We start from the raw sequence: 17,705 nt of genomic DNA, 5'->3' as shown, positions 1-17,705 counted from the left end.
AAAGTCCATTAAAAAATTATTATGTGATTTAGTAATTCTATTCCTAGGAAAATACCCAAGAATAGAAAACTACATGTCCACATAAAAACGTACGTGAATGACAATGCAAATGTTCGTCAACTTAGGAATAAACTGAGGTGTAACCCTACAATGGCAAATCACTTGATCATAAAAAGGAATGTAGTAGTTATATTCTACCACATGGACTATCTTAAAAATATGGGGGGAAAAAAAGACAAGTGAGGCCACATAGTACATAAAACCCAATTATAGACAAAGCCTCAGAACCAGAAAGTGATTTCCAGCAAATAAAGGAAGGAGCAAGCTGGGACTGCTACTAAATACACTTCTTTTAAGAGTGATGAAGGTGATGAAGGAATTGAACAGAACATGAAGTCCACAGAATAGTGAAAATGCTAAAGTGAAAACTGTGATATGACTGCCATTTTTAAGTGCAGTAAAAAATGAATGTGACAGCATAGAGAATCTTTATTAATAGAAAATGGTCAAAATATGGCGAGTGAAAAGGTTTATTTTAACTTGTTTTGTTTTGGGGCCACACCAGGAGGTTACTCAGGGCTCACTCCTGGCTCAGGAATCATGGGGTGCTGGAGATTAAACCTGGGTATGTTACATCCAAGGCAAGTGTCTAACCTGCTGTACTATCTCTTCAGTCCTTAAAACATTTTTAAATGACTTTTTAATGATTTTTTATTGGTTTATAATACTAAGTTTCAATGAGCACAGCATCACATTTTGATAAATTTAATATTTCACACAACACACAACCAAATTTCTAACAATCACTAACAAATTGATACCTTCAGTAATAGTCTATTGATACACGTTTATGTGGTTAAGTTTATATTGTCCAAAAACAAATCATGGTGTGCTACAAATTAACATCTTGAGGTTCATCAAATCAGATAACCAAAGCACTGTACACTCTGATATTTGGTTTTTTTTCTTACAGAAAGCATACATTACTTCCAAAAGCAAATATGAACAAATATTATCATCTTCAAAGAAAAATACAGTTCTTTGAGCAAGAGAACACAGAATAAAGATAGATAATATAAGCAGAGATTATTCATCTGGGATGTATAAACCTCTGTCAATGGAAAAAATTTTACAACACTATTTTCTCACTAATCTTTAAATGATTAACCTTCCTTAAAATCTACACAGCTCACCATAAAATAACAATACTGGGGCCAGAGAGACAGTACAGCTAATAAGGCACTTGCCATGATCACCTGAATCCTGCCAGGAGTGATCCCTTAGTGCAGAGCCAGGAGTAAGCACAACCAGGTGTGCCCCCCCCCCCCAACATCCCCCACCTGCCACAAAAAGAGAGAGAGAGAGAAAGAAAAAGGGAGAAAGGGAGAGGAGAAAGAGAAGAGAAGAGAAGAGAAGAGAAGAGAAGAGAAGAGAAGAGAAGAGAAGAGAAGAGAAGAGAAGAGAAGAGAAGAGAAGGGAAGGGAAGGGAAGGGAAGGGAAGGGAGGGGAGGGGAGGGGAGGGGAGGGGAGGGGAGGGGAGGGGAGGGGAGGGGAGGGGAGGGGAGGGGAGGGGAGGGGAGGGGAGGGGAGGGGAGGGGAGGGGAGACTTCGGTCCAAGAGGGGTAGGACCTTGCCTTGCATGTAGCTGACCAGGGCTCTATTGCTGGCACCCTATATGGTCCCCTGAGACCACCAGAAACACAGCTGCCTGTGGCCCAAAAACAAACAAAAAAAAGTAAGAATACCTGTGCTTTCTGTCACTATCAAGTTATATTTCCACATCATACTACCATTAGTTCGACTACTTCAAAATACAGTAGTTATTACTGCTCAATCTTATTACTTAAATGCTTTAAGCAGTACAAATGAATGTATCACAAACTTGATTTTATATCTTTCTCGGAGAGCCCGGCAAGCTACAGAGAGTATCTCGCCCGCACAGCAGAGCCTGGCAAGCTACCCGTGGCGTATTCGATATGCCAAACACAGTAACAACAAGTCTCACGATGGAGATGTTACTGGGCCCGCTCGAGCAAATCGATGAACAACGGGAGGACCGTGACCATGACCGTGAATGTTCATTGCAAAATAACAAATTTTTTAAAGCAGTTATTTTCTTTCAGTCGAAATTATTACTCCAAAAAGGATCCACAACCTTCTCCAGATGGCAAAACAATCCATACCGTCAAACATACAACACAGCATTAAATGAGGATGGTAAACTAATCACGACAATATTCTAGTTACTAAGAGGTTGGAGATATTACACGGGGCAGGGCACTTGTCTAGAATGCAGCTGACCAGGGGTCAATCCCCAGCACTTCATATGGTCCCACCAGGAGTCAATCCTGAATGCCGAGCAAGGAATAAGCCATGAGCACAGCTGGGTGAGCCCCTCCCCCCACCCCATCAACACCAAAAAAAAATTTTAATTATTGAAGCATAAGGCCAAAATAGAGCTTAATAAAAAAAAAAAAAAACAGAAGCCATTCCAGTTTAAATCAATTTGTCTAACACGAACAAGTGAAAAAAAAAAAAAACGTTTAGGGTCAAGAATGTGGCTTAGTGGTATAAAGAATACTTGCCTGCATGTGTGAGGCCCAGGTTTGATCTCCTGCTCTCCCCCGCCCCCTCCCGAAAGAAATGAATGCTCCCTGCATTTTGATCTCAACTGATTCTGCATGCCACAATCAGGTTAACTTCTTAATCTTTCCAAACTACCACCAACCTGCTCAAAATCACTGACTCCCAGGCCAGTGAGATAGTATAGGGGTTAACGCACTTGCCTTGCACACACCTGACCCAGTTTTCTATCTATCCCAGGTACTCTATCAGGAGTGATCCCTGACACAGGGCCAGGATTAAGACCAGAGCACTGCTGGATAGAGCCAAGATAATAAAAAATAAAACCACTGCCTCACAACATCTTTAACATTAGCATTGATAATTATGAGATTTCGGAGCCACATCTGTAGTATCAATTAAAACTGTCATGTGGTGTGTTCTATGAAGTATCATCTAAAGATATTTTAACATAACGTCTAAGTATTAAGAACCCCAATTTAATGATGTAAGAAAATACTTGCTGCTCAAAAGCTGAACAATCAAAAGACAAAATTATATTCCTTACCCAGACATCCAAACCCCTCCGTGAAACTCTTGTCCCAGTTTGTCTTATCAGTCTTTTTCTCACTGAAGCCTAGACCTTAGCCATAAGTTAACTCGATTTTTCTCACTCTTGAATATGGACTCATATCTTCTGTGACTAACCATTTATTGATGTTATTTTTACAGTTTGTATACCACTTGATTATTCGGTCTTTAGCAAACATTTGCTAACATCTAAATATTTAGCAAATACTGTATAAAATCCATGCTGTCAAATGCTTGAGCTAGAAAGATTAGATATTTCTGGCCTCAGAAACCTATTCATACTTGGGATCGGAGAGAAGTTCAAAAGACTGAGTGCATGTCTGCATGTAGGAGGCACAAGTTCCATCTCCTGGACCACGGGGTTCCTTGAGCGCCTCCTGGAGACAATGCCATGCCCCAACCACCAACCCTCACCCCAAAACAACACCATACTCTTGGGTCAGGGATATGACTCTGCAGCAGAGCACATCCCCAAAATATGTGAGAGCCTACGTTCTCAGTCCCTAGCACCGCAAAGGAAACAGAATAAAAAGCAGAAACATTAATCCAGGTTAGTAAAACAATGTGGTAAATGTTAGGAAAGAATGCACAGGGGAAAACAGAGAAAGAACATAAAGCAAAAACTAGAAATACCAAGTCAAGCAAGGTTTCCCAAAATAGGGAGCACCTAAGGTGAAAAGAAAAGAAAAGAAAAGAGTGAGGTCATAAAGCACAAAGTACTGCAGATATCAGTCAGTCTGTCTAGCGAGGCTATAGTTCAAAAGAGAGAAATAATAAACGATGAAACCCTCAAATCTCCATTTTAAGCTTTAAGTAAAAGAATATCCTAGAAAGTACACAGATTTCAGAAATCATCTGATCAGAATCTAAACTCAAGCTCTGTCAATTACTTTGTGGCTAATCAAATTTGCCTCTCCAAATTTCAGCTTTTATTCTCCTCAATAAAAATAAAAATTAATAATACTACTTTGCCAGAATTCTAGCCAGAAGTTAATTTATATAAATGTCTTTACATGGGGGTTAGCAAACCAGTTTAGTTTGCCAGCAATAAATGGTTGTACATTTTTTAAAGCTACAAAAAAATTTTAAAAAGAGGACACAACTCTTATGTTACACATAAAGTCAAAAATATACATGGAACTTGACATAAAGAATTTGCTAGGCTGGAGAGACAGCAGTTAAAGTGCTTACCTTGCATGTGGTTAACCCAGGTTCAATATTTCGAAACCACATATGGTCCACCAAGGACTTCAAGGGGTGATCCTTTGGCATACAGCCAAGCCCTGAGCATCACAGGGAGTGATCAAAAAAAAAAAGTAATTTGACAACAGCTAACTTGGTACACGGTAAGCAACCAAAATAAGTAACTTCTTATTACTGAAGGATAATAAAAAGGGAATTTCAGCAGTGTAAAATGAACTCTGAGAGACAAGCAAGTAGGATGGTATATTCACTCTTCTTTTCCTTCCTTCTCCTGACTATAAGGTGAAATCAACTTCTTCCTCTCTGTAGACTACAAACTTCTATATATTCTGTATGTTACTGCACCATATTGTTGTCAATTAGCATATTCTGCTTTCATTTGCTTGCTATTTAATCAAGCTTCACAAGGTATTTTGGAGTCAAACAGATACTAGGTTTTGTTTTGGGGTTTTGTTTTGGAGCCACACACAGCAGTGTGCTGGGCTTACTTCTGGAATTGTGCTCAGGGATCTCTCCTGGCAGACATGGGACCCTATAGGAGACCAGGGATTGAATCCAAATAGACCGCATGTAAGGCAGGAGCGCGACCCCTCTATACTACTGCTCCAGACCCTACTGTTTTAAGTATTTATCAACATTTAGCTTGAATGTCTCCTAATAAAAAACAGTCATAGTTAGCATCTTCAATTTCTCAGTTCGCAGGTTATTTTTTTACCATAGATATGCTACACACAATTCTAAGCAGTTTTAATATTTATAACAACCCCATTAATAACTATTACTATTTCCCTATTATACAAAGAAGGACACAAGTGAGATTGCCAAGAGCTAAAAAGGATCCAAACCTCAAGGTCTGGGGAGGAAAGAGGGTGGTGGCCACCAGGGCCACCTCTGGCACAGTCACAGGCCACAGGATTACATCCAGCATTGCTGGGATTCAAACCCAAGTTCACACATATGGAAAGACATGTGTTCCACAACTAGAGTCACAACCAGATTCGTGTTCTTTAACAAGCTATAAAACAAAAACTTCACTAATTCACAGAATTTTGGGGGATTTACATTTAACATTTCAACAGAAGTGACGGAGGATTGAAAGGAAGAGGATGGCTTTTGCTGTGCTTAGTGATCAACAGATACTGGACTCAGTAGTCAAAAAAATATCGGTTCAATTTCTTGATGAAAAAGTATTCATCAATAGGTAAGAAATACTTTCAGTAATTCAAATCTTGTACTATTTCAAGGCAAAAACTCTATATATGATTCACAATATACTATTACATAATTTTATATGTAACTGCTACAGAAGGCTGAACTGAGTCTGAATCTAGCAGATACCCTGTCCCTTTTCAAATTTTGTTTAAAAATATTATGATCATGTTGGCTGCGTGCCAGGCAAACGCCCTGGAGCAATAGCACAGCGGTAGGGCATTTGCCTTGCACGCAGCCAGCCTGGCCGAGCCGGGTTCGACTCCTCCGCCCCTCTCTGAGAGCCCGGCAAGCTACAGATAGTATCTCGCCCGCATGGCAAAGCCTGGCAAGCTACCTGTGATGTATTCAATACGCCAAACACAGTAACAAGTATCCTTATGGAGACATAACTGGGCCCGCTCGAGCAAATCGATGAACAACAGGAGGACAGTGACAGTGATTATGATCATATAGCAAGATATATATATATATATTTATATCAACAAAGTCTGCACAGAAAATAACAAATCTGGTATATCCTAAGGCCTGAGGATGTGGATCACTGGTGGAATGCCAGTTTTCCAGACAGGGGGTCACAAATTCATTCCCCAGCATCACCTCACATGCTGAGTGGAATCCTGGCAGATTTGTGTTATCTCAGGTACAAGAAAGCCAAGTGTGTTCACAATGAAAGTGTGTGACCTCAGCAAGCACTATAAAAAGTGTGTGGGGGCTGGAGTGATAGCACAGCGGGTACAGCGTTTTTGCCTTGCACGCGGCCAACCCGGGTTCGATTCCCAGCATCCCATATGATCCCCTGAGCACCGCCAGGAGTAATACCTGAGTGCGTGAGTAACCCCTGCGCATTGCCGGATGTGACCCAAAAAGCAAAAAAGAAAAAAGTGTGCGACCCTTGCAAGCACTTAAAACAAAGAATGTGCATGTACCACAACTAAACTGCATGAGCTCTGCGAATACCACAATCAAGTGTTGGAGCATCACAACCACATGAGAGCCCTGGTGTTCACAATGACAGTAGGAAAAATAAGGGGGAGAGAAGGGGCTGGAGAGATAGCACAGCGGGTAGGGCGTTTGCCTTGCACGCGGCCGACCCAGATTCGATTCCCAGCATCCATTATGGTCCTTCAAGCACCGCCAGGGATAATTCCTGAGTGCAGAGCCAGGAGTGACCCCTGTGCATTGCCGGGTGTGACCCAAAAAAAAAAATGGGGGGGGAGAGAAGGGAAGGGGGGAAATACTGGTATATCGTAAATTTATTTCTATTTTCCTATTAACGGATATTACATAAGTCTAATCCATATTACTCATTTACGGAACCTATTTAAATAATTTAGAAAGAGAAAATCCTAACTATAAAATTACAGAAAATATTCTCTGCAAAAGATAAATATAAAAAGATTAACTGTTGTAACTTCAATTTTGTGTCACCAAGTTGTCACTAATTTCTATTGTAATAAATGAAAATATGAAAGCCCAAAATTACCAGGCATTCAGACGATGACTTTCTCGCACAGCAAAGTAAAATGTTTCCTTTAAAAAACAAAATAGAAATAAATTTTATCCATAGTGAGAAAAGTAGACTAAAAAACTTCAAAGTAATAATATTGCTACCAAAAAAACGCAAACAAAGCCATCAACACTTTCTGACTCTGCCTTGTGAACAGGAAGATTCTTCACTAAACTCAGTTATTTTAACTTTTGGGATTCATAATCTGAGGAGGAATGTTTTCAAAGCATTCTGTCAGAAAGTAGCTGCATGAAAACATAATTAAACAAAGGGTAACAGCCTTACTGTATGAACAACGGGAGGACAGTGACAGTGACTTAAATTTTATTAAAATTAAAAAAATATGCAGACTCTTATTTTTAAGTTTGTTTTTGTTTTGGGGCCACACCAAAACAAAAAGGAAAAAGAAAGAAATGCACCCGGATTAGAATAGTAACAGTAGGTGAAAAACTGAGATAAAGAAAATCCTAGACAATCCACTTAAAAATTAAAAAAAACTACTAGAACAAGCTCAAAACGTTGCAGGATATAAGTCTAGTATACCAAAACCAACTGCGTTTTTATTTCCTAAAAATATTTTAAGTAAACATTTAAGTATAAAGGAAAATTACAAACACAAAATCATTTTTGCTAAAATGCTTTGGGAAAAATAAACTTGAAAGTCAAGTTCAAAATGCATCAGAATAAACACAGAATTCTTCATTAACCACACCCTTAATATCAAAATGGTTTGTTCCCTTCTTTTTAATTCTACTAGAAGTACTTAAGATTTAGTATTCTACTTTTAATGTTCCCTTGAATCTAGAGCTTCCAAACAAGAAATTCCACAGTTATTGCTAAACACTTTTTTTTCAGTAAATTATGTATCAGTTTAAGAAATCTAAATTAGGAGCCCAAGACAGTCAGAGGAAGAGTAACTGCCTTGCAGGCATGAGGCCACAGTCAATCCTGGGAGCACTACCAAAGCTATTCCTGCTGCTACAGTAAAGTGTGTACCAGAAAGTGTGTATGCACACCCAGAGAGCAACACAACCAAAACGGCTCGAGCACCATAACTAAAGTGATGGACACCTAGCAAGTACAACTAAAATCTATAAGCTCTACATAAACTTAGGTGAGCACCACAAGAAGGCGCGGAACCACCAAAACCAAGTGTGTATAACCCCTAGTTATCCCAACAACATAACAAAAGGAAGTGGGGGGAGGGGATTTAAAACTGAAGTATACAAAGAGGAATCTCAATTATTCAGATAAATCTTAAGACTCAAGACCCTCCAAATATGTATATGGATCAAAAGGGAGACAAAGGTTCTAGAGATTTTAGTCAGGTTAAAAAACAAAAAGGAAGAAGAAAGAAATGCACCCGGATTAGAACAGTAACAGTAGGTGAAAAACTGAGATAAAGAAAATCCTAGACAATCCACTTTCAAATTAAAAAAACTACTAGAACAAGCTCAAAACGTTGCAGGATATAAGTCTAGTATACCAAAACGAACTGCGTTTTTATTTTATACAGTTGTTATAAACCTAAAAGGGAAATTAATGAACCACTTCTATTTACAATAGCAAAGAATCTACAAACATATTTACAGATAAATGAAACAAAATTAGTGTAAAACATACTGTTTCTGAAGAAAAAATAAAAACAATTACACTGTGGGAAAAAAAAAAGACCTAAATAAACTGAAGCATCCTCTGTTCCTGAATAAGAACAATATTGTTAAAATGCAAGGCAACACTTCCAAATTTGCCTATAGATTTAACACAATTTTATCAGAATCCCAGCAGGTTTCTTTGAGGAAACTGAGTTGATCCTAAAATTCATCTAATAATACAAGAGACCCCAAACAGCAAAAAAAAAAAAAAAAAAAAAAAAAAAATTGAAAAAGAAAAGATGACTCGATTCTCAAATGGCAAAGTCACAATTAACAAGACAATATAAAGCTATCAAATACTTCAATGGATTAAAATTTAAAGTCCAGAAATGAGCCCTCACATTTACAGGTGATTTTTTTCAGGGGTAGGGGGACCACACCCAGCAGTGCTCAGATGTTCTCCTGGCTCTATGCTCAGGGAAACTTAAGGAAACTTAAGTTTCTTGGCAAACTTAAGGAAACATGTGAGGTACTGGGGAACAAACCAGGGTCAGCCACATTCAAGGTAAGTACCCCCTCCACTGTACTATCTCCCACCCCTCTTTCCACAGGTGATTTCTTAACAAAACAATTTAATGGGAAAGAATAGTCTTTTTAACCAATCACATGAGTGGGACAACTGCATAGCCATATGCAAAGAATTTTAGATACCCTACATCAGGCCACATATAGAAGAATTTAACTCAAAATGGCCCAAAGACCTAAGCATGACTGCTCAAACCATAACGCCTTGGACAAAGAAGAGTAAATTTTTAGAGTAAACAATGGTATCTCTGATATGACAACAAAAGCACAAAGAAACTAAAGAAAAAAACAGACCCCAAAATTCAAAACTTTTCTTCAAAGAACAAAAAGAGGTAAGATAAAAGACAATGAATAAGAAACAACTGTCTGCAAATTATGTATGTGGAAAGGGAACTTGTATTTACATGCACAAAGGGCTCTGAAACCTTAATAATAAAAAATTAAGTTAGGTTTTCACTCACTGGAAATCCAATAGTGTAGTATGGCTGTCAAGATGAACTCTGAGGTTAAGTTCACAGTCTGTACTTGCTAGACAAGTACTTTAAGATGTTGAACCAGATCCCCAAAAAAGTTTATAATGTGCAAAATATCGAAACACTTATCTCTCAATAAATGATACACCTCTCAATAAAATGGTTCCAACAGCACTATCCATCAAGGAAATGGAAATCAAAATCACAATAAGATACTACTTAACACCCACTGAAAGGTCTATGATCAAAATGGCATCATAATAAATATTGACAAGGAAATAAAGAACCTCATATACTGCTGGTGAGGATGTGATACAGTAAGAATGCTTTGGAAAACAATCTGGAATGTCACCAGAGCTTAAACAGAGAATCACCATATGATCCAGCAATTCCATTCCACATGAGAACTAAAAATACACACACACACACACACACACACACAGAACTTGAATATTCACAGAATTGTTTACAAGAGCTAAAAAAGTACAAATGACCCAAATGTCCATCAGCTGAAAGAAAAACAATATGCAGAATTACTATAGGATATTATTCAGCCACAAAAAATAAAGTTGGTATTATTACACGATAAACCATGAACCTTGAAACTAACTGAAAAAGCTCTATGATTAGAGACTCCATATTACACCAAGATTCCATTTGTATGGTTATGTCCAGAATAAATGTATAGTAAGTGACAGGCTGGATAGAACTAAGAGTAAGGGAGACTGAGAGGTAACTCTTGATGCAATATAGGATTTATATTTCACATGATTAAAATATTCTAAAAATGTGGTGACTACAGAACTGTGAATATATGAATCACTAGTGGTTACATCCTTTAAATGAACTACTTCAGTATTACAAAGTATTTCAAAAGAAAAAAAAAGTCTTAAAGCAGTCCCTGACGCACCTACTATGCTATTTTGCTACTCCTTTTTTGAAAGTCTGTAAATAGTTTACTATAATGATTCGGACTTGTTCATTTATTATTTTAAATTGCCTTCAGCCTCCCTTATTCATAAGCTATTTAAGTCCCACAACGGTTATTTCTACCTCTTTCATTTCTGTCTTTAGAATAGAGTATAATAAGGGGTACAGAGCAGGCCCCCCAAACCTTCTAACACTCAAAATGCAAACAGAACTATTTACCAAGAAGTCAATCACAGACTTAAAAATTCTCTTTTTGGTGAATTACACAGGTGTGCATCTATATGCACGTATGTATATAAAAATTAAAACTCCCCCGATTCCTAGACAGATATTCAGAGTAAAAAGCAGGAAGTGTGGGCACAGAACTGAGGTTTAAAATTACAATAATTCTAGACAAGGAAAGACTAAATTCTGATTTCATTAAAATAAAAGTCATCTGAGGGCTGGAGCACCAGTACAGAGGGTAGGGCATTTGCCACGGGTGGACTCAGGGTTCGATCCGCTGTATCCCATATGGTTCCCAAGTCCTGCCAAGAGTGATCCCTGAGCACAGTCAGGAGTAAGCCCGGAGCACAGGTGTGGCCCCAAAACAAAAACAAACTTAAAAATAAGAGTCTGCATATTTTTTTGATTTTAATAAAATTTAAGTCACTGTCCTCCCGTTGTTCATCGATTTGCTTGAGCGGGCCCAGTAACGTCTCCATCGTGAGGCTTGTTACTGTGTTTGGCATATCGAATACGTCACGGGGAGCTTGCCAGGCTTTGCCGTGCGGGCGAGATACTCTCAGTAGCTTGCCGGGCTCTCCGAGAGGGGTGAAGGAATCAAACCTGGGTCGGCCAGGTTGACCGCATGCAGGGCAAACGCCCTACCCACTGTCCTATCATTCCAATCCTTCTCTTCCGATAGTATAAATCTTTCGCCTTTTACTAAAGAAAATTTAAGTCATTCAGAGTAACATAATTTCTTAATGTATTAAAGGTTTAGCGTTGATAAGTTTACTTAAAAGACACTAGTATTTTCTCTCAGTGTGTGTGTGTGTTTGTATTTACACTGCACCCAGCCCAGTTCCGAGGTTATTCCTTGCTGTGCTCAGTGATCTCCCCGGACAGTCCTGGGGATGGAATCTGCACACAGCATGCACGAAGCTCTTTGAGCTAGCTCTCCAGTCACAAGTGTTATAGTATTTTCTTGAGACATGAGCTCTAGTTAATAATTAAACCCTTGTTTACTTGATGATTTTATTGTTCTTTCTGAGTCTAAGGCTCACATATTAACTTCAAAGTCTTTAGAATTACAAAAACTGTGACAGCAAACAATAAAACAAGGTCCATCTACAGATTTCTTTCAAGTTTAAAGTAATAATAATACTCTATCCCATCAAAAAAAAAGAAGAAGAAGATTCAAAAATGTGCTTCTGGTGAGGGGCAAGAGAGATAGTAGAACAGATACGGTGCTTGCCTTGCATTCAGCAGACCCAGGTTCAATCCCTGACATCCCTTATGGTCCCCTGAGCCTGAGAAGTAAAGTCTGGACATAGACAGGAATAATTCCTGTGCACTGCCAGGTGTGGCCCAAAAACAAAAAAGTGTTTCTACTAAAACTCTATCCCAGAGTCAAAACTAAAAGATTTCAAAATACAAAGAGAATTCAGTCAGAATCTCGAAAACCAAAATGACAATCTGACTGGATGATACAGATCCACTAACAGTTATAAAATCCAATTGTAATGTTCTGTGTACAAATTTTATCTCCAAACAGCTGAAGTTAATGTGTCGTTCAAACCCCTCATAGAAGATGGCTCCTCCTTCCCTTCTTTCCCATCCATCCCCATTATTACTCTGTGTAAAAAAAAAAAAAATTTAATGAAAGCATTAGATTCACCTTCAAGACATAATTTCATAAGTATCTTAAACCACCTATGATAATATCATGAAACCCCCCCCCCAAACTGTTTAGTGACAATTTCCCCATTTCCTTGCATTCAAATAAAAATCTGTGAAAATTTCTGACAAGTGTGGGAAATGCTTATCGTTACGTCTAGGGGTTCTTAAGAAAGAAATGGCCTATGGGAAATCGGCAGGACTCCAAAGTCCTAAGGAACAGAGCCACTGGATATATGGAGCTCACTATTACACAGACCAAAAACACAGGTGCTGGCATATAGCTCAGTTGTAGAGCACTTGCCTCACATGTCAGGCCCTGGATTCAACCCCTAGAACTACCAAAAATTAATAAAACATCAGTTGTTAACCAGTAGCACCTGCATCAGACTATCAGGCATGTAAAATATAAACTTAAATGTATTAAGCTACTGAAATTTTGGGGTTATTACCCTAATTAGCATTTTCCAAAGTAATACATGCACAGAGTTTTAAGTATTTCAATTCCTTCTAATTAAAGGCATTTATAAGAGATATTTTTGGAAAATTATTTTAAGCCCATTTAAGTAACATTTAATTTTAAAACCCAAATAGTTTTCCATCTTTGAATGTTGTAACAAAATTCATCTAGCTTAAAGTATGAACTATAGTATGTGCGATTCCTCCATCATGTCCAAATATTTTAATATGTTACTTCAACATCATTTATTTTCCTGACTGTAGCACTGTCCTCCCATTGTTCATTGATTTACTCAAGCGGGCACCAGTAACATCTCCATTGTGAGACTTCTTGTTACTGTTTGGCATATCGAATACCTCACAGGTAGCTTTGCCAGGATTTGCCATGCGGGCAGGATACTCTCAGTAGCTTGCCGTGCTCTCCGAGAGGGGCAAAAGAATCGAACCCGAGTCGGTTGCTTGCAAGGCAAACACCCTACCCACTGTGCTATTGCTCTAGCAATGTGTTCCTCAGTTTTCCCAAATCAGAAATTATAAAGCGTTTTTTTAAACAGTTATTTAAAACGTCTAATGAAAATACCTAATTCAGAGCAAAATTAATTTCATTCTTTCAAATAGTTCTTAAAGATTTTTTTAATTTTAAATAACTATTCCTTAAATGCAATCATCTGGCAGATAATTCTATTCACTGTTGATGCACACATACTATAATATACACACTTAGCATATATATACTTAGCTTTCTAATCAAACCGTCCAATCACAAATGTGTTGAAAGTTTAGTAGTTTACCAGGGTTTTGTTTTGGGGCCACACTCAGAGGTGCTGTCAGGCATCACTCCTGGCAGTGCTCTGGGGACTGTGGTGCAGAGGGATCAAACCCAGGTCTGCTGTGTGCAAGGTCAGGGCTTATCCGAATACTTTCTCTCCAGCCCTAGGCTTTTGTTTCTAACTAACACTGCTAACTAACAACAAATAATAAAACATGAGCTCTAACTGGGAAACCTGGCATTAGCAAACAGATACATTAAAAACTTAAACCAACTAAACTCATCTCACATTCTCTACACCCTGCCTCTATTTATAAAACATAAACCTAACCTCTCTGTTGCCCTTACCTTTATCACCATACCATTCATTTTTCTACAACAGGTTTCAAGTTAAATGAGTGGCACATTAGGCATTAGAATATTCTCCACACAAAAAATTACTGAAAGCTGACAGAGGATATCTGCTGTGAACCAGACTATATTTCGAGTTTTATTTACCAGAATCTTACCAGCATAAATCAAATAAATTATATGGCAGTTTTTGTAGATCTACTTTGTGGATCTATACAAAGTAAACCCTGGTTCCCTCGCTCCTTCTAATACTTGTGGAACATACATGGGCTATCTAGAGCTTTAAATTTTTTTCCCAAGGCTACAGAGCAAACACTCATTTAAAAAAAAGAGTAATAAAATTGAGAAATAGCATACTAAAAATTATTCTGAAAAATTAAGACCACATAGCCTCCAACACTAATACACTTTAATAAGTCTTATTCCTAGGGGGGAGAGCTTCTGAATTACACTAAATTGAAATTTCTCATAAACTATAGCTTATCAAATGACTGAAATGCTCTTAGGTTAAGTGGGAATGAGGGGTGATCTAACCTAACTCCCCAAACCTGAGAAACACTATTATCTTGGTTTTTAACTTAGTTACGTAACACTACTCCTAGTAACTGAGTATCTGTACACTTATTATTTTTAGTGTCCACAGTCAGGCCTGCAGGAAGAAAACCTAATATCTACTTAAGTGTCTACTATATACCAAATCTTTGTTTTCTCATTCTAACCTCACAACGAGCTTCCTATAACTGATTTATCTCCTTGTTACAAATGAAAAAACTAGAGGTTTACAAATAACAGGTACCTTGCCTAAGGTCAAACAGCTAAGAAAAATGGTACCGAAGAAGTTCTGAGGTCTGTAGAACAAGACCTTGTTAACCACATCTGTTGTTTTTCCAGTAGCAGTCATAGGGGGAAAAAAAAAAAAAACCTCCATTCCTCCTATTCTTCTTCTCCCACTTCCCAATACGCATCCAGGAAGATTTCTTTGTGAGATGAACAGAAAGAAAGAAAGAAAGAAAGAAAGAAAGAAAGAAAGAAAGAAAGAAAGAAAGAAGAGAGAAAGAGCAATATCTGGCCATGAGCAGAACCTGGCCTACACGTCAGGATCGAATCTGTAGCATGACTTATCCCAAACACAGCCAGATGTGCTCCAACGAGAAGCACAAGGAAAGAAGTCCGAGCGACAACAAATAATCACCCCAATCCCACGGACTGGCTCCCTGCAAACGCTGAGCCTAGGAGCAAGCAACAAGCAAGCGCATCGGCCTTTCTCCGAGCTGTCCCTGGCTGGGCCCGCTCTCCAAGAGCGCTTGCAGAAGTGCCCACCGAGCAGACAATAGAGGCTGTTAGATCGGGGTTTTGGAGAACGAAGGGGCAAGAGTGTGTGTGTGCGTGCGTCTGTGTGTGTGTGCGTGTGTCTGGAAGCGCCGGACCTAGATGGACAATGAGGTGGAAGTCGAGGCAATCGCCGCCTCCGACGTGTCCAAACGGCTCCGGGCTCAGCCCAACTCCCTAAACCAGGCACCGGGGCGCCCGGGCTCCGTCGCCAGGCGGCCGGCCGAGCGCGAGGATGACAGCTCCAGCAACTTCCTCTTCCTCCGGGCCCGCTCGGCGAGTCCGCGCCTCTCCCCCAGGAGGCAGGAGCAGCCCGGCTCCAGCCCCCCGCGCCGCGCCGCGCCGACCCCAGCAGCGCCACCGGCCGCCGCCAGCTCCCGTCTCTGCCCCCACCCCCACCCCCACCCCGAATCCCTCGGCCCCTCGGCCGGGAAACCAATGCCTACATCTTCTCCACGAGCGCGCGTCGCTGCTGCAGCCAAACAGAAAAACCCACGCCCCGCCCGGCCTCCCCGGGAGCGGCGGCCGGGGAGGAAGAAGAACGGGCGGGCTCCGGGCCGCGCCGCGCCGTCCACTGGCCCGCGCGCGGCCCGGGCCCCGGGGGAGGCGGCGAACCGGCCCCGCTCGGTCTCGGCGTCCCCCAACGCGGGGATGGGGGGTCGGGGAGGAGGGGGGAGCCGCGGAGGCGGCCGCGGCCACCGCCAGCGGCGCGGCCCGCCCCCGCCCCTCACCTGCCCAGGCCCGCGGCCGTGCCCAGGGCCCGCGCGGGGCCCCGCGTCCCCGGGCGAGAGGGGGCCGCGAGGGGGCGGGCGCCGAGGCGGTTAGGCCGCGCTGCAGGCCGGGCGCGCTTCCTGCCGCGGCCCCCCGCGGGCGACCGGGGCGCCCCCCACCCACTCGGCCCCGCGCGCGACCACCCGCCCCCCCCCGCCACGGCTCACCTGCGAGGCGCCGGCGCCTGGGCCACAAAGGCGGGGGCGGCCCCCCCCCTTGCCCCGCGCCCCGGACCCCCCAAACCCCGCCACCCACACACCCTGGAACCTTCGGCGGTGGCGCCGCCGCCGCCACCGAGCGGGCCCCCCCCCCACATACACACACACACACACACACACACACACCCATGCGCGCGCTCGCGTGCACCCCGGCCCTCGCCCACCTCGCCCCCTCCCCAACCCCCCTGCTCCCCGCTACCTCATTCTCTTCCTCGGGCCCAGAAGGAGCAGCAGCAGCCATTTCCCCGCGGCAGGGGCGCCACACACACACACCGAGACACACACACAGACACACACACAGACACAGACTCACACGCACACCGCGGCGCGCGCGCGCGCGCACCCGGGCCCCAGCTGCCGCGCTCCGGAGCAGGCGGCCGCCGGCGCCAACGCCGAGCCCCGCGCCCCGCGCCCCGCGCCCCGCGCCCGCGCCCGCGGCCGGCCCCCTCCTCACCTGCATCCAGCGCGCCGGGCTCCGGGCGGCGGCGGCGGCGGCGGCGGCGGGGCGGCGGCTGCTGCTGCTGTTGGGGCTGCGGCGGCGGGGGAGGCGGCGGCGGCGGTGGCGGCGGGGCTGAGGGCAGCAAAGACATGCAGGCAGCCCGCCGGGGGGAGCGGCGCCGGCCGGAGGGGACGCGGGGCGGGCGGGCCGGGCCGGGCTGCCGGGGGCACGGCGAAGGCGGCGAGGAGGACGGCGGGCGGCAACGGGAAGAGGACGGCCGGCGGGCCGGGAGGAGGGGGGCCGCGGGCCGCCCCGCCTGCGGGCTGCGGGGACCGGGAGCCGGGGCGCTCGAGCGAGGCCCCGCGGCCGCGGCCGCCGACGTGCAGGCCCCCGCCGGAGGAAGCGGCGCCCCCGCAGCCGCCGCCCGAGCCGCGGCTATGACTCCGCGAGCCGCGCCGAGCCTGGCCTTGGCCTTGGCCTGCTGGCGCTGGGGCTGCCGCCGCGGCGGGGGTGGCTGCTGCGCCTGCCGCTGCCGAGGCCAAGGCTGCCGCCCCGAGACGCCAGCTTTCGGGGCCCCCGCGCTCGCTCGCACCGCGTTCACACCCCCGGAGGCCGGGGGAAGAGGCGCCCGCGAGATACCGGGATTGAGATTAATAACAAGGTGCAGAGAGTGCGCGAAGGAGGGCGGCTTGATTGACGTGGAGGGGCTGGCGGGAGTCCGTCACGGCCCGACGCCGAGGGCGCGGGGGCGGGGCGGGGGCGGGGCTCCGGCGCCGCGCCTCGGCCCCGCCCCTTCCCCGGGCGGCCGCGTCTCGGCCCCGCCCCCTCCC

General features: G+C 43.5%; 1 protein-coding gene across 2 annotated transcripts in view; it reads right to left on the bottom strand.

The window, feature by feature from the left end:
* The window catches only part of CNOT6L (CCR4-NOT transcription complex subunit 6 like), a 111,051-nt gene extending 93,885 nt beyond the window's left edge, over positions 1 to 17,166 (bottom strand). The window contains exon 1 of one of the 2 annotated variants that reach the window (XM_056111132.1): positions 16,891 to 17,166. Coding sequence is in view for 1 of the 2 variants with exons in the window: in XM_056111130.1 (XP_055967105.1) it covers positions 16,636 to 16,640 (5 nt within the window). In the remaining variant the exon portion in view is untranslated. Of the gene's footprint in view, positions 1 to 16,635; positions 16,695 to 16,890 lie in introns of those variants that run through there. The other variant, XM_056111130.1, reaches the window with a different exon arrangement.
* Positions 17,167 to 17,705: the final 539 nt, after the last annotated feature.

Source organism: Sorex fumeus, unplaced genomic scaffold (assembly GCF_029834395.1).
Source record: "Sorex fumeus unplaced genomic scaffold, SorFum_2.1 ptg000013l, whole genome shotgun sequence".
Lineage (NCBI taxonomy): Eukaryota > Metazoa > Chordata > Mammalia > Eulipotyphla > Soricidae > Sorex > Sorex fumeus.
This window is presented reverse-complemented; position numbering and strand designations above follow the sequence as displayed.